General features: G+C 45.9%; 2 protein-coding genes across 2 annotated transcripts in view; one reads left to right on the top strand and one right to left on the bottom strand.

The window, feature by feature from the left end:
- Positions 1-2318: 2318 nt before the first annotated feature.
- Tyw3 (tRNA-yW synthesizing protein 3 homolog) lies at positions 2319-24002 on the bottom strand. Its single transcript, XM_032897122.1, has 6 exons — positions 23692-24002; positions 21217-21297; positions 20295-20393; positions 16888-16959; positions 14282-14415; positions 2319-2774 (listed from the first exon to the last, which is right to left on the bottom strand). Exons 1-6 carry the CDS (start codon positions 23968-23970, stop codon positions 2558-2560), a joined length of 882 nt encoding a protein of 293 aa, XP_032753013.1. The 5' UTR covers positions 23971-24002; the 3' UTR covers positions 2319-2557.
- Cryz (crystallin zeta) overlaps positions 23977-25128 on the top strand; it is a 28141-nt gene continuing 26989 nt past the window's right edge. Inside the window, exon 1 of the mRNA XM_032897123.1 lies at positions 23977-24118. The gene's annotated coding sequence lies outside the window, so the exon portion shown is untranslated. The remainder of the gene's footprint in view (positions 24119-25128) is intronic.

Genomic DNA, 25128 nt, shown 5'->3' with positions numbered 1-25128 from the left:
ACACAGCAACACGTTTATGTCTCCCCAGCTTCTACCCAGGGCTGGCCAGCACAGGCTGACACCCACAGGGACCAACTAATGAGGTGTCTCTCACAGAGATAGCAGTGGGGAGGGTCTGAGGGGAACTGGATGACCCTATTCAAATGTGACGGCCAGAGTGTGGCTGACTGAGTGTCGTGTGGCCTCCCACAAACCAAGTTTTGCAATTAAAGGGAACAAACAAAACCCCAGAGATGCATTTTTACACCCACTGTGAGCTCACTGTACTTTAAAACCTTGACCCAGTTAGGAAAAAGCGTCCTCCTGTGAGCCAAATGAAGTAAGTCTGCTTGGCCATAACTTGGTTGATTGATCTCTGGTCCAAGACCTTCAGAAACAAAGCACATCTCAGCTCTCTTTGTTTCTGCTTTGACTTTTTGTGATCTCTCTCTCTCTCTCTCTCTCTCTCTCTCTCTCTCTCTCTCTCTCTCTCTCTGTGTGTGTGTGTGTGTGTGTGTGTGTGTGTGTGTGTGTGTCTTTCCTTTTACCAGAATACTAAGCAGTTACTTATGGAATATGGAGTATTCAAACCTGGCGTGAATGACTACCCGAGGGAGAAGCAGAAAATATCTTCTAGTTCAGAGGCTAAAACCCAGTCTGGTCATTGCAGCTCAGGTCCGTCCCCATGCTGTCTCTCCCCAGGGTACCCTTCCATGCTGGCCCCAGGGTACCCTCCCATGCTAGCCCCAGGTGCCCTCCCCAAGCTGGTCCTCCCCAGGATGACCCCCCCCCCATACTGGCCCTTCCCAGGGTTCTGTTTACATGTTGTCACTCCTTCTGCCTGCTTGCCTGGCAGATCCTTTAGGTTTTATTCAGTAATTTGGAAGCCATGCCCAAGACATTTAAAACCCGCTAGTCTCCTTTTCCTGCTCCAGCTTCCTACCTGACATCGAAGCCATATATGCTTACAGGTGACGTGTCGCTGCATAGCTTCAAGAGTGTAAGTTGTGCAAGGCTCAAGCCACACAGCTTTGCACAGAAGCCATGCCCTTCACCAGTGTGCAAACATAGCATTGTCACGATCGATCGTAGACAGCATCGGAGGGGCCTGCTCATCCAATGGAAGACAGAAGAAATCTACAGTACGGGTCTGTCACGCCCTCTGCTCGTGTGGCTTTTCCTCATGCCATCAGGAGTCAGTCTGTTATTGGTGGTGTCTAGAATGCTGGATGATTGGCTTCACTTACACACTTAAAAACAGTAAAGACGACTTTCAGCTAACCTTCACTTCCAGCTTGCCAGTGTTTGGAATCGCCTGACTTGAGATGTGTTTGTAGTGAGCAGATCACACTTGCCTGCTCCAGAGGCACTTGAAACCTCTGACTATATGGGTGACTGTTTGTATCTGCACTCGAACACACATACATACCTATAACCAGAACTAATAAGATACATCTTGATAAAAGTTCAAAGAGTCATGTGTTCGGACCTCAGACTGGTAACGGTTAGACTTGTGACAGTCAATCTCAGTTTGATAAGATTCGGACTCACCCTGAAGACACCGCTGGTGTCTGCTCTCTGAGGTTTAATCAAGGAGAGAAGATGCATTCTGATGTGGGCGGCACCATCCCCTTGGCTCCCTGACCATGGATGCAAGCTGACCAGTTGCCTCAAGCGCTTGCTGCCAAAGCTAGAGATGCCCTCTGCTCCCATGATGCTCCCTGATGGCATCATATCATTTTCGTGATTTGAAAACAGTGAAGTCACCTTCGTTTTCAATGAGCAAAAATGGTAGTTCTGCAATAGACTACTGCTGTCAGTGCTCACACTTTCTATCTGACCCAGTCACCCCTGAAGTGTGAACACAGCAGGTGTTAGAATTTGTGTAGAAGAAATGGAATCCCATAAAACTAATGATTTGCTGTAGGGCTTCTGATGATGGAACTAAAGCCCAGGGCTTTTGACCCTTCCAGCTGTCACAGCACATGTGTTCTGTTTTATGGGGATGTCTGCGTATCGGTGATCATTCCCAAGCAAGTTTAGAAAAAGCTCCACCCAGGTGTCTCAGAGGCTGCCAGCAGCAAGCGCTGGTGGTGAGTGACAGAGTAGAAAGAAGGGTCCGGTATTTCTCTGAATGAAATACTGGCATGCATATTGGTTACTTTTATCCACAAGGCCAAAGTGAGCGGAAACATTTGCCCAAGGCAAGAAATGCAAACTCTGACCTTCCTTCCCCTTAAAGAAAGCTCTGGGGTGGGGTGAGCTTTCCCCTATGGTTCCCACTCGAATGCTCATGATGGTGAGGCTACCTCAGAGAGGAATTAATCTTGCTTTTCCTATTTGACATAAACAGACATGGGAAGTTTTAGGTTTATTTGTAGAGTGAATCCTAATATGCTTAAAAAGCAGACTTCAGAGAGCAAACATATACAAAGCTACTTTGAAAAGCCATTTACACTTAAGTTTCTCTACAATAGAGAGATTAACTCCAGCCTCCTGAGGGGTCGGGTGCCCTCAGGGAACCCTGATGCTCTTGTGAAGAGCAGCACAGTGAACCAGAGCCGATTCCCACCAAGTCTTAGTCATCGCCCAGGAAGAGGACAGCACCGATTCCCCAGCCATCGCTGCCTTTGAGCTGCTCCCCGCCATCGTCTTCAGTCGTAGATGGGTCACGTGCTTTTCCTTGCTTCCTCTGATTCTTAGGAGTACAGAGTGGGTTATTTTTCTCTTTGATCTCGGAGCGTGAGTTTGAAATTGTTTCTCTTTTGACAGCATGCTGTAGGCAGTTATAGAACCTGTAAAGAATTAAATATATGGTCACATATATGAGTGTTAATGGATGACTGAAACAAACCATGAACTGGTCTGAAGTGTGACAATGTGGTGCTTTAACCTATGAAGTCAACCGACTACATCTTTCTTGGCCTTCACTGCTGTAAAAGTGTGTTTTCAACTCTTTCAGAGCAGCTCTCACCGGTGAAGCCAGCCATGCGGACGCCATGTCTAGTTGAGTGCTGTGTTTCCATTTCTGCCACACTTGCCTTCTTCTGGATATTCAGCTCCTCCCACCACAGAGATATTCAGGTAAGACCCGCCCCAGGGCCTGCTCAGCACTTCCCTTAGCCACACTTCTAACCGCACTAGTGAGTTCACAGCTCCTCGCCGTGGAAGCCCAGTGACTGACTGCAGGGCTGTTCACTGCTCACCACTCCTCGGCCCCTGTCAGAAAGCCCACCTACACTGCTACCAAAGCTTTCCCAGCAGGCTCCACCTCGGACTCATCTCTCTACTCCATGCCTGCCGTCCTTCTCCTTTCATTGGTATCTGAATTGCTTTCTGAAAGAACGTGTAAGTCCATATTTGTCCTCACCCAGTCCATTACCTTCATGAAAATAAACAGGACACTGTTCATTTCTGGTGTCCTGCTAATGAGAACTACTGTCTAAGGACAGTACTGGGCTAGTTCTCATCTGATGTGGAGTGGAGCTCGGAGGTGTGGTAGACAAAAGGTTCACCGGCCCTATGGTTGATTACTCAGTCACTAACCAGTGTTATCACCTCCTGGTTAAAGAAAATACCTGCAAAGACCTAAATGCAAGAACCAAAGTGTGAGACAAACAGACCAACAAACAGAACAATGGAAACGTTACAAGAGCAAATCTGGTCATGATTGCTCTCTTGGCCTTAACACCAATACAGGCAACAAAAGAAAATCAGAAGACAGCTTCACAAGAATCTATAACTTTCTTGCCCCTACAGATACTGCTGGTAGTGATCAGGGCGTCCGCAGACACAGAAAGTATCACCTGTCTGTTGGACATCCAGCAGATAGGAATCCCGCATTTCAGAGCAAAACAACAACCAACTAAAACTTGGACAAGAAACTTGACAGACATCTGTGAGGATGGCAGGCAGGTAGATGGCTGAATACCACTACACACCAGAGAACAAGCTGAACCCTACTGAGGGTCGCCTCACACCACCCTGCTGCTGTCTGCAAGGCAGGGCTCTGAGTTGTCATGGCTGGTGACAATGCAAGATGCACATCTGCCGTGGGCAGCATGTGTGCGGCTCTTCAGGGGGTTAAATGTAGATTTACCATGCTACTTTAGTTCTGAACTAGAGACCTGCAAGTGGGAGGAGTATGCTTGGCGAGCAATGCTCAGAGCCGTGACAGTCTCACAGGTAAAACTGTAAACTACTCAGCTGCCCATCAACAGACAAACAGGGAAACAAAACCCCATTGTGTGTGCACCATAAACACAATGGAAGAGAGAAGTCACTGATGCCTGCTACAGCATATCAGCTGTCAGGGATGCAGCTCTGGGGTAGGTTTCCTATGAAGCGCACACAAGGCCCTAGGCTCAATTCTCAGGCAACAAACAAAACTGCTACATCACAACAGAGTGCAGAGACGGCAGCTACAACAGCACAACAGGATATCACAACAGAGTACACAGAGACAGCGGCTACAACAGGACGACAGGACATCACAACAGAGTACACAGAGACAGCAGCTACAACAGCACAACAGGACATCACAACAGAGTACACAGAGACGGCAGCTACAACAGGACAACAGGACATCACAACAGAGTACACAGACGCAGCTGCACAACGGGACAGACTGCATAATCTCACTAGCTGGAAAGTCTAGTTGACACACAGAATGGGGTGCTCTGAGGGCTGCAGGTGGGGAGTGGCTGTGCTCAGTGGACGAAGTTTCTGTTCAGGAGGATGAAGGCTCTGGAGGTGGTGGCGATGGCTACTAATCACGTGAATGTACGTAACGCCATTGGTTAAAATGGTAAATTTCTGTTACACACATTTTACCACAGTAAAAAAGATAAAAAAAATAAATAAATCAACTGCTGGAAACAGATTCAATTACTATGCCTTTCTGATTTCTTTACTCTTAACAATATTATATGCCAATATAGTCAGCCCTTTATTCTGTTTTATTTAATATTTTATTACACAGTTGATGAAAAGAAGAACATGGTTAATTTCTTTCTACTCAGGGCCACATGGCTTTGTCAGATGCAGGGCCTAACCTCCTGTTAACAAAGAAACCCTTCCCTCACAGTCAGAGGCAGACCTACAAGCTTCAAGTTTCCCACCTGGAAGTCGTTATGTATGAAGTATCCTACAGTGTCTGTCAGTGCCTGTCTCTTCCAGTCTCTAAATTGGCGCTTTACAAAGCAGGCCAAGCTCCCTCACTGTCCTGTCTGGTTCCGGACACCGCGGGCTCTCAGCTCCTCTGCTGAGTCCCTCCCCACAGAGGACAGGCGTGGGAACTACTTTCACAAGCATGAACAAGACCTTTCCTCTACTAGAAGCATTTTAGGGTACGAGGAGATGGCTCGGTGGGTAACAGCACTCACTGCGTAAGCATCAGGACCCGACTTCAGATCCTGACACCCCTGTAGAAGGCTCATGAGTGGTCTGTGAGCCAGTAGGGCTGTTGGGACCTTGTGAACCTCCTAGCACCAGGGTGAGTGAGGAGCCATGTCTCAAGGGCATAAGGCAAATAGTGACAGGGCAGGACAAAGGCCGTTACATTTACATACATATGGAAACTTGCACACAGGTACAGACACCATACACACATACACACAGCACACACACACACACACACACACACACACCTGCACACATGCACATCACACTTACATACATCTGCATACATCTGCAGGTATCACACACATATATTATACACGTACATAAGCTTGAACACGTGTACATATGCCATATACACATACAAGTCTCACATACTTGCCACATGTGATCACACACACACACATCACACACACATGTATGCATACATATCCACATGCACACACAAACATCATACCTATACACACATATGCACACATATTAACACACATGCACAGAAATATTTTTAAGTACTTTAACTTGTAACTTTGTCAGGCTGCTAAGCTATTTGGGGTTGATTAAGTGTTATTTGTCGGGCTGAGGTTTCCCAATTCTTTTGATTGTCTAAACCAGAAACTGGCCCCATGATGAGGTAGGCCTCTCCCTATACCCACCCATGGCTGTCGAACTTTTCTCTCCTAGGATCAGGAGTTCTGTGCCTGCATCTGGCTGCTCCCTGAGGAGCCCTAATTTGCTCGCACACTCTACTCTGAATCCACACGTATTCTTGTAATCAGGATCTTAAGACACTTTTGCCCTTCTTTAATTTTTCCCTGATTTTATATGATGAGTCTGCTCTCTTGATAGCGGCATACAAACTATCATCTCAAAACACATTTTTGAGGCAATGGATTTAACTCATAATTTGATTTTATGGTTGGTGAGCATGGCTCAATTAACTTTGCCAGGTGTAGAGTTAGATGATCCTGAGCTATATTTATAAACTTATTGAAATTCAGGGCAGAAAACAGGAGAAACTGAACTGCTGCTTCCTGCGTTGTCCCCCCCTCCACCCCGCATCTCCCTCCCATCCCACCCCCTACAGACACACACAACACACACACAGCCCAGTGTCTACCTGGCACAGTGAGCTTTGTGGCAGTGAGTGTCTGTGTGCAGCTCATGTCGGCAGGCTGCTGGGAAGCTAGGCAAGCTGCCTACCTGAAAGCTTTGCTTTGGTTAGATAATCCATGCTTGGTGGCAAGGATTTATCATCAAATTTTCCTAAACCAGAATCTGTGTGCTGAGATGACTACTGTGTGTAAGGGATCAGCTGCCCCCCTACCCAACTCCCCAATCTGGTACAGGTCACACAGTAACCTAAGGGAGGCTTCAGTAACTCTAGATATGGTAGGCTTCAGAGTTGAGTGACAAAGGAAGAAGGTCTCCCTGTTCTGAGTCCACAGCAGGCACTGAGGCCTGCCATGAAGTACATGCTGTTTAATGACTGGCAACTCTTCTTTGAGGTGGCATTTCACCCAAGTTACAGATAACACAATCAAAATACAACAGTGACTTGGTAGAACAGGGCTGAGTAATTTGGTGGGACAGCGTTGAACCTGGGCCGCTGTGGAAACTTAGGTCCCATTGGTATCACCGGCGCCTTTGTCTTAGCTGAGGTTGGACACCTCTAGGTAGTCAGGGGTTTCAGGCAGGCATGTCAAGCCATGGGCTCTTCTCCAGTATAAGGACATGACTCTGACACCAATGCAGAGATCAACTCAGGTGATAGACAGACATCCGATCCACATCCTGCTCTGAGACCAGCTTGATGGGCTGCTACATAGGTCTTGAATAGAGAGAGGCAATGAAGATGGAAAGAAAAGTGACTGAGAGATACTTAGGCAGCGATGCAATGCGAGATTTTCAAAAGTGTGGGGAGAAAAAAAAAGGGAAATTACATAAAAATGTCCATCACTCTGCACCTTATAAATATACAACTTGTCCTGGTGAGCCACAGTGAGATGGCTCTGTGGTCAAAGAAGTTGCCACACAGGCCTGATGGCATGAGCGTGATCTTCTTTTCCTTTAATTTTATTTTTCTTGGATATTTTATATATTTACATTTCAAATGTTACCCCCTTCCCCCCACTCCCATACTCCTCCCCTCTCTCCTTCCTTCTATGAAGATAATCTCACTACCCACCAACTCCCACCTCAACACCCTGGCATTCCCCTACACTGGGGAAGTGAGCCTTCACAGAACCAAGAGCTTCTTCTCCTCCTGTTGATGCTGGACAAGGTCATCCTCTGCTACATATGCAGCTGGAGCCATGGGTCCCTCCATGTGTACTCTTTGGTTGATGGTTTAGTCCCTGTGAGCTCTGGGGGATCTGGTTGGTTGATATTGTTGTTCTTCCTATGAAGTTACAAATCCATTCAGCTACTTCAGTCCTTTCTCTAACTCCTCTATTGGGGTCCCAGTGCTCAGTCCTACAGTTAGCTGCAAGCATCCTCATTTGTATCAGAAAGGTTCTCACAGAGCCTCTCAGGAGACATCCATTTCAAGCTCTTGTCAGCATGCACTTCTTGGCATCAGCAATAGTGACTGGGTTTTGTGGTTGAATATGGGATGGATCCCCAGGTGGGGCAGTCTCTGGATGACCTTTTCTTCAGTCCCTGTTCCATGTTTTGTCTCCATATTTCCTCCTGTGAGTATTTTGTTTTCCCTTCTAAGAAGGACTGAAGAATCTGCACTTTGGTCATCCTTCTTCTTGAGCTTCATGTGGTCTGTGAACTGTTTCATGGGTATTCCAAGCTTTTGGGATAATATCCACTTATCAGTGACTTCACACCATGTGTGTTCTTTTGTGAGTAGTTTACCTCACTCAGGATGATATTTTCTAGTTCCATCCATTTGCCTAAGAATTTCATATAGTCATTTGCTTTTAATAACTGAGTAGTATTTCATTTTGTAAATGTACCATATTTTCTGTATCCATTCCTTCATTGAAGGACATCTGGGTTCTTTCCAGCTTCTGGCTATTATAAATAAAGCTGCTATGAACATAGTGGAGCATGTGTCTTTGTTATATGTCGGAGCATCTTTTGGGTATATGCCCAGGAGTAGGACAGTTGGGTCCTCAGGTAGTACTATGTCCAATTTTCTGAGGAACCTCCAGACTGATTTCCATAGTGGTTGTATCAGTCTGCAATCCCACCAACAATGGAGAAGTGTTCTTTCTCCACATCCTCACCAGCATCTACTATCACCTAAATTTTTTATCTTATCCATTGTGACTGGTGTGAGGTGGAATCTCAGGGTTATTTTGATTTGCATTTCCATGACGACTAAGGATGTCAAACATTTCTTTAGGTGTTTCTCAGCCATTCTATAGTCCTCAGCTGTGAATTCTTTGTTTAGCTCTGTACCCCATTTTTAATAGGATTATTTGATTCTCTAGAGTTTACCTTCTTGAGTCCTTTGTATATATTAGATATTAGCCCTCTATCGGATGTAGGATTGGTAAAGATCTTTTTCCAATTTGTTGGTTGCCTTTTTGTCCTATTGACAGTGTCCTTTGCCTTACAGAAACTTTGCGACGTTATGAGGTCCCATTTGTCGATTCTTGATCTTAGAGCATAAGCCATTGGTGTTTTGTTCAGGAAATTTTCCTCAGTGTCCATGTGTTCGAGGCTCTTCCCTACTTTTTCTTCTATTAGTTTGACTGTATCTGGTTTTATGTGGAGGTCCTTGATCCACTTGGACTTAAGCTTTGTACAGGGCGATAAGAATGGATTGATTTGCATTCTTCTACATGCTGACCTCCAGTTGAACCAGCACCATTTGTTGAAAATGCTATCTTTTTTTCCATTGGATGGTTTTGGCTCCTTTGCCAAAAATCAAGTGACCATAGGTGTGTGGGTTCATTTCTGGGTCTTCAATTCTATTCAACTAGTCTATCTGTCTGTCTCTGTACCAATACCATGCAGTTTTTATCACTATTGCTCTGTAATACTGCTTGAGTTCAGGGATAGTGATTCCCCCAGTTCTTTTATTGTTGAGGATAGTTTTTGCTATCCTGTTTTTTTTTGTTGTTGTTGTTTTGTTTTTGTTATTCCAAATGAATTTGCAAATTGTTCTAACTCTATGAAGGAGTTAGAATTTTGATGGGGACTGCATTGAATCTGTAGATTGCTTTCGGCAAGATGGCCATTTTTACTATATTAATCCTGCCAACCCATGAGAATGGGAGATCTGTCTATTTTCTGAGACCTTCAATTTCTTTCTTAAGAGACTTGAAGTCCTTGTCATACAGATCTTGCACTTGTTTGTTAGTCACACCAAGATATTATATACTATTTGTACCTATTGTGAAGGGTGTTATTTCCCTAATTTCTTGCTCAGCCTGTTTATCCTTTGTGTAGAGGAAGGCTACTGCTTCGTTTGAGTTAATTTTATACCCAGCCACTTTGGTGAAGTTGTTTATCACTGTAGGAATTCTCTGGTGGAATTTTTGGGGTCACTTAAGTATACTATCATATCATTTGCAAATAGTGAAATTTTGACTTCTTCTGTTCCAATTTGTATCCCTTTGACCTCCTTTTGCTGTCTGATTGCTCTGGCTAGGACTTCAAGTACTATATTGATAGGTAGGGAGAGAGTGGACAGCCTTGTCTAGTCCCTGAACTTATTGGGATTGCTTCAAGTTTTTCCCCATTTAGTTTGGTGTTGGCTACTGTTTTGCTGTATATGGCTTTTACTATGTTTACGCATGGGCCTTGAATTCCTGATCTTTCCAAGACTTTTACCATGAAGGGGTGGTGAATTTTGTCAAATGTTTTCTCAGCATCTAATGAGAAGATCATGTGATTTTTTTCTTTGAGTTTAATATAGTGGATTACATTGATGGCTTCCCCTATATTGAACCGTGCCTGCATCCCTGGGATGAAGCCTACTTGATGGAGATGATCGTTTGGTGTGTTCTTGGATTTGGTTTGTGAGAATTTTATTGAGTATTTTGCCATTGATATTCATAAGGGAAATTGGTCTGGTTTTCTTTCTTTGTTGGGTCTTTGTGTGGTTTAGGTATAAGTGTAAAAGAACAAATTGGGTAGAGCTCCTTCTGTTTCTATTTTGTGGAACAGTTGGATGAGTATTGGTATTAGGTCTTCTTTGAAGGTCTGAAAGAATTTCATATTAAACCCATCTGGCCCTGGGCTCTTTTTGGTTGGGAGACTTTTAATGACTGCTTCTATTTCTTTAGGAGTTATGGGGTTGTTTAGATGGTTTATCTGATCCTGACTTAGCTTTGGTACCTGGTATCTGTCTAGAAAACTGTCCATTTCATCCAGATTTTCCAGTTTTGTTGAGTATAGGCTTTTGGTTAGTCTGGCTAAGGGTTTATCTATCTTGTTGATTTTCTCAAAGAACCAGCTCCTGGTTTTGTTGTTGATGTTGTTGTTTTTTTTTTTTTTTTTTTTTTTTTTCACCGGAGTTTGATTATTTCCCACTGTCTACTCATCTTGGGTGTATTTGCTTCTTTTTGTTCTAGAGCTTTCAGGTGTGCTGTCAAGCTGTTAATGTATGCTCTCTCCAGTTTCTTTTTGGAGGCACTCAGAGCTACTAGTTTTCCTCTTAGTACTGCTTTCATTGTATTCCATAAGTTTGGATATGTTGTGCCTTCATTTTCATTAAGCTCTGAAAAGTCTTTAGTTTCTTTCTTTCTTCCTTGACCAAACTGTTATTGAGTAGAGCATTGTTCAGCTTCCATGTATATGTGGGCTTTCGGTCATTTTTTGTTGTTATTGAAGACCAGCCTTAGTCTGTGGTGATCTGATAGGATGCATGGAATTATTTCAGTTTTCTTTTATCTGTTAAGGCCTGTTTTGTGACCAATTATATGGTCAATTTTGGTACCATAGGTACTGAGAAGAAGGTATATTCTTTTGTTTTAGGATGAAATGTTCTATAGATATCTGTTAAATCCATTTGGTTCATAACTTCTGTTAGTTTCACTGTGTCTCTGTTTAGTTTCTGTTTCCATGATCTGTCCATTGATGAGAGTGTGGTATTGAAGTCTCCTAATATTATTGGGTGAGGTGCAATGTATGCTTTGAGTTTTAGTAAAGTTTCTTTTATGAATGAGGGTGCCCTTCCATTTGGAGCATAGATATTCAGAACTGAGAGTTCATCTTGGTAGATTTTCCCTTTGATGATTATGAAGTGTCCTTCCTTATCTTTTATGATGACTTTTGGTTGAAAGTTGATTTTATTCGATATTAGAATGGCTACTCCATCTTGTTTCTTAGGATCATTTGCTTGGAAATTTTTTTCCCAGCCTTTTACTCTGAGGTATCTTCTTTTGGGTTTAAGGCAAGACGATTACTTTCTTGTTTTTTCTAGGGTGTAGTTTCCCTCCTTATGTTGGAGGTTTCCATCTGTTATCCTCTGTAGGGCTGGATTTGTGGAAAGATATTGTATAAATTTGGTTTTGTCATGGAATATCTTGGTTACTCCATCTATTGTAATTGAGAGTTTTGCTGGATATAGTAGCCTGGGCTGGCATTTGTGTTCTCTTAGTGTCTGTATGACATCTGCCCAGGATCTTCTGGCTTTCATAGACTCTGTTGAGAAGTTTGGTGTAATTCTGATAGGTCTACCTTTATATGTTACTTGATCTTTTCCCTTCCTGCTTTTTTTTTTTTTTTTCCCGGAGCTGGGGACCGAACCCAGGGCCTTGTGCTTCCTAGGCAAGTGCTCTACCACTGAGCTAAATCCCCAACCCCTTCCCTTCCTGCTTTTAATATTCTTTCTTTACTTTGTGCATTTTGTGTTTTGACTATTATGTGACTGGAGGAAGTTCTTTTCTGGTCCAATCTATTTGGAGTTCTATAGGCTTCTTATATGTTCATGGGCATCTCTTTCTTTAGGTTAGGGAAGTTTTCTTCTATAATTTTGAAGATATTTACTGGCCCTTTAAGTTGGGAATCTTCATTCTCTTCTATACCTATTATCCTTAGGTTTGGTCTTCTCATTGTGTACTGGATTTCCAGGATATTTTGGGTTAGGAGCTTTTTGCTTTTTGCATTTTCTTTGAGTATTGTGCCAATGTTGTGTATGGCATGTTTTGCTCCTCAGATTCTCTCTTCAATCTCCTGTATTCTGTTGGTGATGCTTGCATCTATGACTCCTGATCTCTTTCCTAGGTTTTCTTTCTCTAGGGTTGTCTCTCTTTGTGATTTCTTCATTGTTTCTATTTCCATTTTTAGATCCTGGATGGTTTTGTTCAATTCCTTTACCTGTTTGGTTGTGTTTTCCTATAATTCTTTAAGGGATTTTTGTGTTTCCTCTTTAAGGCCTTCTACTTGTTTACTTGTGTTCTCCTGTATTTCTTTAAGGGAGTTATTTATCTCCTTCTTAAAGTCCTCTATCATGATCATCCAAATTTTTAAATCCAAATCTTGCTTTTCTGGTGTTGGGATATCCAGTATTCGCTGTGGTGGGAGAACTGTATTCTGAAGATGGCAAGTAGTCTTGGTTTCTGCTGCTTAGGTTCTTGTGCTTACCCCTTGCCATCTGGTTCTCTGATGTTAGTTGGTCTTCCTGTCTCTGACTAGAGCTTGTCCTTCCTGTGAACCTGTGAGCCTGTGATCTTAGGAGTGAGAGCACTCCTGGGAGACCAGCTCTCCAATGGCAGGTTTTGGGTCCAGAGTGCTGTGGGACAGCCCCAGCTCTGGGTGCAGATGGAGGCCTGAAGGGTCCTGTCCTAGGCCGCCCTGCAGCTCCAGAGCACTGTGTACTCCCTGTGGGGCTCTCTTTGGTTCAATTAGTGGAGAGAAAGTGGAGTCTCACCTGTGGGCTTAGTAGTGAGAGGGCTCCTGAGAGACTAGCTCTTTGTGGGCAGGTTTTGGGTCCGGAGGACTGTGGGACAACTTTAGCTCTGGGCGCAGAAGGAGACTGGGAACTTGATCTTCAAAATCATATAATTCACAAAGGTGTCATCTGACCTCTACAACAGGTGATTTGGCTCACTTGCACACACATGCATGTACACATACACACTCATGTAATACACATGCATATCCACTCACACACCCTCTCACACACTTACCACATACATCTACTCATGCACACACACACATGCACGCAAACACATATACACATGCATGCACACACATGCACTCATATACATATTCATGCACACACAGGTGCGCGCACACACACACTCACACTCGCCACATACACCCACACATGCACTCACACACATACACACATGTATGCACACACATGCACTCATACACCCACTCATGCACACACACATGCACTCATACACACACACACACACACACACACTCACACACAGGTACAGCTTGCCTAGGGTACCTGAGTGGCACTGCTTGCACACATGGAAGGCAGCATTTATAGACACACTCTGTTAAAAGGGCACTATATGTTCATTTGCCAGGAGGTCCAACGGAAGGCAAAGCAGAAAGATGTGAATTGGAATCAGTCTCCATTCCAGTTCACCAACGAGGGAGGCAACTCCAGATTTGCTCCATGACAACAGCTGGTTGTTGAACTAGTCCGGGGTCTAAGACGTTGTCAGAATGGAAAGAGTAGCCCAGGCAACTTTCAGGGCAGTGTGCACAACTCCCCTCAAGCTGTGCCCACTGCTGTCGGACTCTAGCTAGCAGTGTTGCTGGTGGTCACATCTGTCTCTGCAATGCCTCCTTCTGCAATTGTGGAGTGCCATCTCACTGTGCTCTAGTTGCACTGGACCTCAGTCACCTTTCTTTTCTCCACAAGAGGGAGATGATTACATAAACTGCCTGGATTATAAGCTTAAAATAAAAGAACATGCATCCCTATTTCAAGTACAATGTAGGCATGAATGAATAACATGGGAATAAATAATTAATGTACCTTCCAATTCTTCTCTTGTTTTCCTCCATTTTCTGATTTGCTGTAGTTAAGAGGAACTCAATATATTCCTCTGTCACCATCAGTTTCCCCTTGTGGGTTAGTGGGACTTCCAATCCATGTGTACTCCGGACAGCCTGGGTAGATAGGAGTTTAGACGTGAAGAAAAGAGTCTCTGCAGATGGGGCTCAGTTACAACAGTTAACTCCCGTTACAGCAGGTAGGCCCTTGACTTCATCTAATTTACCAACCTCAAACCAACCAAAGGAGACAGAACGGACTTCTGCAAGGACAGTCTATACATCCTGTTTTAGAGGAGATAATATCAGAGAATTTAAGAACTTCATACAGTTTCAACCTCACTATGGCTTAGAAAGCTTTGGCACATGAACAGAAATAGATGCCACAGCAATACAGGCCTCGAGGAAAATGAGGGTGTCTTCGAGCACCTGCTGGAGCTGAGTACGGCAAGCGGGAAGCCCTGCTTCCTCCACCGCAGCATGGCTGCCTCTTCAGGGCTATGGCTGCTGATCTTAGCAACTGTGGAGGAAACAGTATATCCCTGTGCATCCCAAAGCCGGGTAGAGGGCAAGCACAGAAGCAAACAGAACAAAAAACAAAACCAAGCCCCTACAAAGCCCATTTGCACTGAGGAACAGAAACTCATGTATTAGATCTCTACTGAGCTTCCCAGTAGCCAAGATAAACCAGAGGAGCACAGCCTGGCCCCTGCCTCTAGGAGCTCACACTTAGAAATAAACAACCGCACAGAATCACAACGTATGTAGCACATGAATCCTTATGTGTGAACAAACATTCACAAGTGAAACACGCTAATCACATGACAGATGCTCTGGTGAAGTCTGGTGCTCAGCTCCACACCAAAGCAAGCATTTGTGTGGAATTTCCAGGGATAAGGACAATTTCATCAAACATAAAAACAGAGAGTGGGGGGGTTGGGGATTTAGCTCAGTGGTAGAGCGCTTGCCTAGCAAGCGCAAGGCCCTGTTCGGGTCCCCAGCTCCGAAAAAAAAGAACCAAAAAAACAAAAACAGAGTGGAGGTTCTAGTCAGAGCAGCAACAGCGGTAGAACAGATTTGTGCATGCACACAACACACACACACACACACACACACACACACACACACACACACACACACACACCCTACGGCAGTTTAAGGCTGTGAGTAACTAGGAAAAGCTTGGGAGACCCTGGTGTTTTGAAGGAGAGATTCTGGCAATGTGGGTCAGGGACGGGCCTGGCTGGAGGAGACCTCTCTCTCTCAGAAATGAGGAGATGGATGCCGAGTGCTGGCGCAGGACCAGGACAGGGTGCAGGACCTGGTTGGCAAAGGCACAGAGGCAGATACGATCAGACCATGACTGACTGGAAACAGGGAAAGTGAAAGAAAGGTAAAGAAGTGTGTGAACTTTCCCTTGGGCACGCATGATATGCTGGGGCGAAGGCTTTGAGTCAGTCAGCCAGCCAGTCAGTCAGTCAGTCAGCCAGTCAGTCATGCTCTGAATTCCTTGCCAGTCACCTCAGTTTGAGAAACAGGCTGTTTGTTAGACATAGAGTGGGGGGAGCTCAAAGAGAAGGGGTCTGACAGCGTTCAGGTACAGTGTGTCCTGTGCAAACAGCAGACACCACAGAGATCAGAGTCGGGCAACATTACTATGTGTCTGCTTGGCCAGGAAAGGACAAAAAGATCGAGGGCTGCAAGGACCTTGGGGTAACTGAGATCAAGGGCTGGCAAACTGTTTCTGTGAAGGGACAGAACACACGTTTCCTTGATTTTGCAGATCACACAGTATGTCACTACACAGTTTTGATGCAGTGATATGAAACAGACTGAATGCAATCATGCATCGGAGGGTAGAGTGAACTGCTCCCCACGGCTGGGCTTGGCTCAAGGATAAAGATGTGCTAGGGCTCTGAGGAGACAGATGCAAGCACAGCTGTGGACAGAGGTTGTCAGCAAGGAAGTCTTGGTGCCCAGGAGGCTGTGTACACAGCACCACCACAGTTATCATCATCCCTGATGACTCAGGAGAAGGCTGGAAGAACAAGGAACAGGTACAAGCAGAGAGTGTGGTAAAAAAAAAAAGGGGGGAGGTGGGGACTCAGATATGAATCCAATGTCTGGATGGCAATGTCTGGATTTTGGGAAGGAGGGAAAGGGCGGGGGGGGGGACTAACAGACAATCTTGTTCATGTCAGACTCATAGAACTGTGTTGAGAGAGTCTCTGTGTACTGTGTGGAAGCATTCCCCACAATAAAAAGCCCATGTCCAGTGAGCTGACGCAGGCTTACAAGGGGGGACATCTGGGCACAGAGAGAGGAACGCCAGGAGATAGTCAGGTGGGAAGACTCGCCACCTGGACTCCAGGAAGTTGGATACAGGAAGCCAAGGAGCGGTAACCAGCCATAGGGCAGAACCTAGACTAGCTTAAACGGGATAAGGGAATATGAGCTAGCAGGAACAAGCCCAAACTTATGGCCTAGGCCTTATCCATGAATGGTTCTCAGTCATCATTTGGGAACTTGGGTGCAGGAAGAAAAGACAGCGGTTTCAGAACTGTTCCTGCCGATGGCGTGGCTCCTTACCAGCATGATCTTCCCTCGCTTCCCCACGGTGATGCCTGAGTTCCTGAAGCCAGAATCAACGGCCACTGAATGCTGTAAGAGAACACATCACCCTAGGTTCTGGGCTGCCAACCTGCCAGACCCTCAGCCCTATCCCATACGTAAGTGGCAGAAACAGGTAACTGAAAACCATCAATGTGATTGGCTGCGTGGGCTGTGCTTCAAAGCCCATCACGATGCCTGGTATACAAACTCCGAGAGCCGCCTCAGAAACCTCACCAAGAGAGGGTAAAACTGGCTTCTGACCAATGACTGAACTAAAGCACATGACCAAACCATGCTGGACGGAAGCAAACGTCAAACGAATGAAGTGCTTTCTCTAAGAAAGGAGACTTCCCTCAGCATCCTCTCCCGTCCTATAGGAAGCCATGGCTGTAGCTGTGAGCGGCTATGGCCTGAGTGTGTGCCGCACCCATGGAGATGCTCAGGCATCTCGTCAGCTCTAAAGGGCACAGGCTTCCTCAGTTCAGTTGCTCTTGACTGGGCATGGTTCTGTCCCTCAGGGGTGTTCTGAAGTGACAGGAAGGATTAATGGTTGCCAAGCTGTCACAATTACAGGACAGTTGTGGTGGCAGGGACATTGATATACAAGAGGTAGTTTAGCCAGGGACGCTTCCACAACATTCTATGGTATAAAGAACCAAATATCCACAGTGCAGGCATGGAGAATTTACTGTACAGGGCTCTCCTTTTGAGATATCGTCAGTGCCCTGTGTTGGGCACCACGAGGATTGTACTCACGAGTCCCATCTCCAGTCCGAGCCACTCACCCACAGGGGACTCTGTCTTAGAGTCCCATTCCTCACTCAGCCAGGCTTTGGCCCAGAACACCACGGTCCATCCAATGACTCAGGCTCCAGAGTGAGCCTTAGCTTTCCCCCTTCAATGCCCCCTTCTACCCCCAACCCCTTCCACCTGGCCTACTCTGTGCTAATTTCTCACGGGTCTGTTCCCATCTGGTTCTCTGCAAGGAAGCCTCCCAGCTGCCTTCCTGCCTTCCTGAAGCTCCTTCCCACTGCTCTCTAGCAGTGCCCTGACCGTGCTGTAAACAGCACTTACTCCAGGAGACAGCCTGTCTCTGACTGCTGGGCTCTCTCCCTCCCCTGGAATAAATGCAAACTCTGGGGAGACCATGGGCCTTCTATTCCTCTCCAGTACCTGACAGACTGGGCGACACTGAGTGTGCTCACAGGCAGGGAGGGCCTACTGTGCTCTACTGCAGGGAGCGCTAACGTGCAGTCGGCATGTCACACAGGGAGCTCTAACGTGCAGTTGCAGTCGACATTTGGCCCAGAAGAGTGCATCTAGGCTCCACTGGGAACTGGACCAGGTCTGTGTGGTGGTGGTTTGAATGGGTGTGGTTTTGAATGTTTGGCCCACAGAGAGGGGCACTATTAGGAAGTGTGGCCTTGTTGGAGGAAGTGTGTCACGCTGGGGATGGGCTTTGAGGCCTCCTATGCTTAGGCTCTGCCCAGGGCAGAAGAGTCCCCTCTGGTAGAGGAATCAAGCTATAGAGCTCTCAGCTCCGTCTCAGAACTACATCTGTCTGTGCACTACCATGATTCTCATCGTGATGATAATGGAGTGAACTTCTGAAGGGTAAGGCAGCCCTGACACTATGCCCTGTGACACTATGGTGCTGTGACACTATAGTGCTGTGACACTATAGTGCTGTGACACTATGGTGCTGTGACATGGTGGCCTGTGACACTATGGTGCTGTGACACTATGGCGCTGTGACACTAAGGTGCTGTGACACTATGGTGCTGTGACACTATGGCCTGTGACACTATGGTGCTGTGACACTATGGCCTGTGACACTATGGTGCTGTGACACTATGGTGCTGTGACACTATGGTGCTGTGACACTATGGCCTGTGACACTATGGTGCTGTGACACTAAGGTGCTGTGACACTATGGTGCTGTGACACTATGGCCTGTGACACTATGGTGCCGTGACACTATGGCCTGTGACACTATGGTGCTGTGACACCATGGCCTGTGACAGTATGGTGCTGTGACACTATGTCCTGTGACACTATGGTGCTGTGACACCATGGTGCTGTGACACCATGGTGCTGTGACACCATGGCCTGTGACACTATGGTGCTGTGACACTAAGGTGCTGTGACACTATGGTGCTGTGACACTATGGTGCTGTGACACTATGGCCTGTGACACTATTGTACTGAGACACTATGGCCTGTGACACTGTGGTGCTGGGACACTAAGGTGCTGTGACACTATAGTGCTGTGACACTATAGTGCTGTGACACTATGGTGCTGTGACGCTATGGTGCTGTGACACTAAGATGCTGTGACACTAAGGTGCTGTGACACTATAGTGCTGTGACACTATGTCCTGTGACACTATGGTGCTGTGACACTATGGTGCTGTGACACTATGGCGCTGTGACACTAAGGTGCTGTGACACTATGGTGCAGCTGTGATTCCCTTCACCAATCCTCCCCACAGGCTGTGTGACTCCTGAATGACCTCATCACTCTGTTAATGAAAAAGCTAATACATTTTGACTCTGTCACCCTCTCATGTTCTTTGTTGTCATCTTAGGCCATGTCACCACCCTTCACCACACCCGTCAGCAGCCACTAAAACGGAGCCCTGACTATTCTGTAGCAGAACTAGGCTCTGGAAACACCAAGCCTTTGCAGCTAGCCCTTGCCTGACAAGGCAAATGGACCTCTTCTGCCCTAAAGGCCTCCGTCTTTCTGTCCACTCATCCTCACTCCCCTCCAAGCCCTGCTTCTTCTGCTCTGTGAATACACCAAGTCCTTTCTTGCTTCTGAAACTGCGCACTGGGAACTGTAATCTGTTTGGAGTCTTTGTTTCCCAGCTGCAGGCCTAACTCTGTTTCTTCCTTTTCAGTGTTAGCTTCAGGAACTTCTTCAGAGCTTCAGAGCAGCTTGTGAGTGAGAGAGCACACAGCTCTCCCCAGATGCTCTGGTACATGGAGAGTGCTCTCAGTAAATTACAGTTGCAGTGAAACAACTCTGCACGTAAGCAAGCTAAAGGGACACGATGAGCAGGGAGACTTCAAACATGCAGTTCTAGAGCTTTCTTCTAGAACTCAGCCAGAAAACCAAGGACACAGCACTGTGAAATTCACATGAATGGAGCTGAGGGAGGCAGGGCGTCATGTGTGGGCACTCACTTCACTCCCCAGAGGTTACCAGGAGTCCCTGCTCCTAACACTTGACAGAAATAGCTAGACCAGTCAAACAGGTGAGAACAACTAAGCCAAAGAGAAGCTGAATAAATCATTAAATATTTTCAAAAGCTGGCTTCAGGCCTAAAATTAATTCTACTGACAGATGTCTAAGCTCAAGAGCAAGCTCAAAGTCTTACCAGGGTTTGTGCGTCCTGCAGTGTCCGGCACTGCACATGGAGGATAAATGGTTCAAACTTCAACACAGCATCGCTGGTCGCACCCTTCAGAGCTGCCATCTGAGGGAACCAAAGGTCAGCATGAGGCGTGGCTGCCCTGCCCCGTCCTGTCAACCGTTGGTCCTCCCACCCGCCTTCTGCTTCCTAGACATTCTCTGGCCCACTAACCACTCTGTCTGAGATATCTGTGTCCTCTGCCTTTTGACATTTTATTAAAACCTTATTATTTGCTATTTTACTTACATTTCTTTACATTTCTTTACTTATTTATTTATGGGGTGAGGTGGGGCATCTGCCCTTGGAGCATATGAAGGGGAGGGAGCTCTCCCCCTTCTACAGGAGAATGCCTGAACCAGCCATGCCTCGCTCAGTGTCTATTTCTCTCCTTTCATCTTTTCTGCATAGGATGGGACTGGATTTCTACAAGGACCTGGAGGGAAAGGTGTCTGTCTGATCCAACCTTCCTGGTGCTCACCTAACCCTCTAGGCTCAGAGAAGACACACTGGGCACAGCCATGAACGTGTCCAGACGTGACCTTGGTAAATGATAAGCCCTTATTTCCAACAATGAAGTTGGCAATGCAGAGTGAAGTCCCTTCTTTTATAATTTTTTTCCAGGTTGCAAAGTTATTAAATAACAGAGCTGAATGAGAGAGTTGGGCCCAGTGAGCCAAACTCTGCTGCTGCCAAGGAGGCTCCTCTGCTGAGCTGCAGGCACAGGGGCGCTTCCACATGGTCGGTCACCCCTACAGCCCGACACGGCAGATGTAGCGAAAGCTTTCTACGCTTCATAATCTTCAGCCACGACAATTACACAGGGGACGTTCTACTCCTCGTTCATACTGCGGACTTTTAAAGTTCATCTCTTAGTTTAAAAACTTACCACGTCATCTTTCACACAAGGCTTGTGTGTGACCAGCAGCCAGCAGCAGTGCTGTTTCTGAACTCCGGGACCATTCGTGCTCTAAAACAACAGACAACTTAATTATAACACTTAACAAAATGAGTACATTCGCACTGTATAACGCGACGGGCATTCCTAAATTAGCACTCAGAAGGATCACTGAAAATAATTCAATATATTTTGGGTGAAGATAAACTGGGAGAAAAATCCAACTCAGATAACTTGGGACTTGAAAGGTAAAAGTGTCTGTTTTCTGTTTGCTTCTTTGTTTGTGTTGTGACGCTGGGGATGTGACCCAAGGCCTTATGAACGCTTGATGAGCACACTTACCGAGCAAGGGTCACATGCCGCTGGTCCCGTTGCTCTGTTGGCAGGAACAGATGAGGAGCAGCTCATCATAAAATGAAAAAGGGAGGGGAACCTCCTGTAGAACAGTGTGGCTAACACAATGGAAGATCTACCTTTTGCTGACTCCTGGGACAGGCACTCCTTTGGAGAATTTCCTCATCACTATGGACATGCATTTGAGATTCGTAAAGTAGACTGTATTTGCAAAGAATCGAGGAGCAATGTGCCAAAGATCTGGAAGGGCTTTCGTTACAACACTGACTGAAACGTTGTTTCTTTGCAAATTCTAATAGATATATGCAGATCCTTCCCTCAGATACTGCAAAGGGAGAGCAAGGAACCACATTCCGGAAGATCACTGTGTCTCAAAAGTAACCGTGAACACGGAGCACAGTTAACTGGTTTTCATCATAAGGCTATAGTAACATATTTGGCCTTGTGCTGGCTACTATAAACTTCAGAGTCAAATGAGTGGTTTACATTTAACAGATGTACAAAATCTAATACTATGACTTGGAACATCTCTGGTTTATCTATGTTTTTCTCATCCTGATTTTTTTCACTTTCCTTCTTTTATAATAATAATAATGATGATGATGATGATGATGATGATGATGATGATGATGATGATGATGATGCAGAGTAAAAGTAAATTGCCACAAAGTATAAGATACATCAACAAAAAGAGGCTCAGAAAGAGTCCTAAGACGGTTTAGAATGAACAGCCACTGGTAAGTGGGTGCTGTGCTTGTGTGCACCTCTTTCTGTGTATGGCGGAATGGCAGAGCTTGGAGGCTCATGTCTCAGATATGTGGATATAAGGAAGCATTACAGAACAGCTACTCCAGAAGCGGAAGCGGGAGGATCACAGGCTCAAGGACTCCTTGGTCTATTGTGTTCAAGATCAGCCTAGGCAACTTCGAAAGACCCCGTTTTAGAAGGTTAAAAAAAAAAAAAAGGTAGGGAGGAGGCTGGAGATGTAACTCAGTGGCAGAGCATTTGCTGAGCACAGCGAGACTCTAAGTTCAGTTCTCAGAACTGCCACTCCTAAATGAAGGGCATGAGCAAGACAGGAACAGGTAACTAAAAGCCAAGAAGAAAACAGTTCAGCTTTGGCAATCAGTTAAAAAGAGGAAAGGATTGCAGAATACAGTACAGTATAAATTTGGATTTTCTAAAGTAAGAAAGTTTCGGCACAGATACTTAGCCACGAAAATTCTGCTTTTAAAGGCAAACATATAAATATATTGTATTATTCTATTTATGATTATATATGTATACACACACTGCACGTGCGCGTGTGTGTGCACACACACACAGAAAATGAATGTGTTGTGTAACATGGCTTGGAGGAGAGAAAATAGTGTTCAGAGACTCATTAGAAAACTCCTGAAAAAACCCAGTCGCGGCAGTGGTAGAGAGGTGCTAGTTTATGAGCAAGAGTGTCCATGAACGTGACGAGAGTGATGGAAGCAATGTAAACATAAACAGACCTTGCTAATCTGGGACTTCAGTAAGTGATTAACCAAGAGGGACCTAGCAACTTTTAACCAGCAATGTGGGCCAGTCACGATGATAAAGCTGGGAATAAATTATCCTATTTCGCTCACTCAAAATCCTATGCAACCGATGTTGTCTAGTTATCCTCTCAGTTCGTGGGAGAGGAAGAGGATGAGAGCATGTAAATTGTGGTAACAGTCAACAGTTGCCAGCCAAAGGCTTCCACAAGTATTGTTTCATTTACCAAAAATGGCCAGGGTTGCAATAATAAAGTTGGCCACTATGGGGCAGCGACCTCTTAGTCTTAGGATGCCCATCTAGTAGTGACAGTGACTTGGTAAGAGCGGGTTTGAGTGCGGTTGGGCGTGACTCGGGGGACTAGAGACTTAAATTCCTCTAGCATCCTATAAACCCAAATTTCTAGCTGTTGCCACTTAAGGGGATTCCACCATCATTGTGTGTGTGTGTGTGGGAGGGGTATGGGGGGGTATTAGCATTACAACATCGCTTGTAAGGGCCCCAGGGAGATCACAAGCAACTCTTTGAAAGCACAGGTCACCGAGATCACCGTCCCGACCGCACAGGTTCCGCGGGCTGGGGCCTCACCCCGTCTAGAAGGAGGATGCGGCCTGCGCAGGAACTGGTAGTGAAAAACTCTTCCCGCGAATTCAGGAGCTCCACCACCTCCACCGCGTCCTCGTCCACACTGCCCTTCCGGCTAAGGTCTGCCTTGCTCAGACTCTGCGCCTTCCATCGGCCGAACTCTGTGCTGCGGTCCATGAGCGAGCGATCTGGAATTGGCTCTCTGCTTTGGAATTCGTCTTCTTTTCCATGGGCGCAGCCATATTGCCTCCACGGTGGCCGTAGAGGACCAAACTTCCCCATTTGCGCAACCAGGAGCGAGGCCTGCGTCGCAGGACCGTAGAGGTGGAGCCGGTGAGGTGGAGCCTTTCAAAGTTAGGAAAAGCCCGCCCATCTCTTTTCCTAAGGAACTTCCGGAGTTTAGGAGGTTTGATTCCTACTGTAGAGGAGGGTAAGTCGCCCGGGACCGCAAACAAGCTTTTAGTCTTGATTGCGGGGAGGCATTTCTTTTCTTTTCTCTTCTTTTCTTTCAAGTACTAGACTCCAGGAGATCTGCCCGAGATGTGCAGGGCAGGCAACCCGGTCGTTCAGACTGGGATTACTGCCTGCTGATGCCTGGGGACTCCTGCCTCCATAAGTCACTCGTGCCCCAACTCTGGGTTCTCAACAACCCAGGTGCAGGTAGAGGAACTCCATGCTCCGGCCTCCAGTGTGTCTGCCGAGGGCATTGTTATTTATTATTATTTTTTTAGACTTAGTGGCACCCACCTACAAAAGTAGTCTTCAAAAGAAAGAAGAGGGACCTAAAGAGAGAGACAGACAGAGGGACAGAGAGTTAGAAAACCCTAATACTTTGTTAACTACATCTTGCGCATTTACAAAGCCTACAGTTCCTGCTGCAGTCCGGTGACCAGAAAAGACCTGTTAATGATTGAAAGTGCAAAGGCCACTGTGTGGACTTCTCGTCTGCTTTGAACTCGCTGCTGGCTCCTGCCCTAAGGAACGCAGCAAGCAGCAGCGTTCACTCTACGCTCCATTCTCCCTGGAGCGGGGCCTGCTCTAACCATGAAAAGCTGCACGGGTACGGGGTGATCTCTGTGAAAGCAAGACCGACCGTGACATCATCCTATAGCCAGAAGACCTGTATGGACACTTTAATTTTCATCGTTTATTTGTGTTTCCAAGTTAATAATAAGTCACAAGCTTCCGTCAGCCATTCGGGAACAGTGTATTTCATAACTATCGGGCCTCCTTTTTAACCTTCATTTAAAACTATCTCCGAAAATTAACTTTATTTTATTTTGCTCTTTAAAAAAAATCCACTTATTTTATGTGTATAGGTGTTTTGCCCGCATTTCCGCACCATGTGCATGCCTGTTGCACTCAGAGGACAGAAGAGGGTATTGCATTTCTTGGGACTGGAGTAGACTAGTAGGTTGTGAGTCTGAGCCACCATATTGG

This window comes from Rattus rattus, chromosome 3 (genome assembly GCF_011064425.1).
Source record: "Rattus rattus isolate New Zealand chromosome 3, Rrattus_CSIRO_v1, whole genome shotgun sequence".
NCBI classification, from domain to species: Eukaryota; Metazoa; Chordata; class Mammalia; order Rodentia; family Muridae; genus Rattus; species Rattus rattus.
The sequence above is the reverse complement of the archived record's forward strand: the minus strand, read 5'-3'. Positions and strand labels throughout refer to the sequence as shown.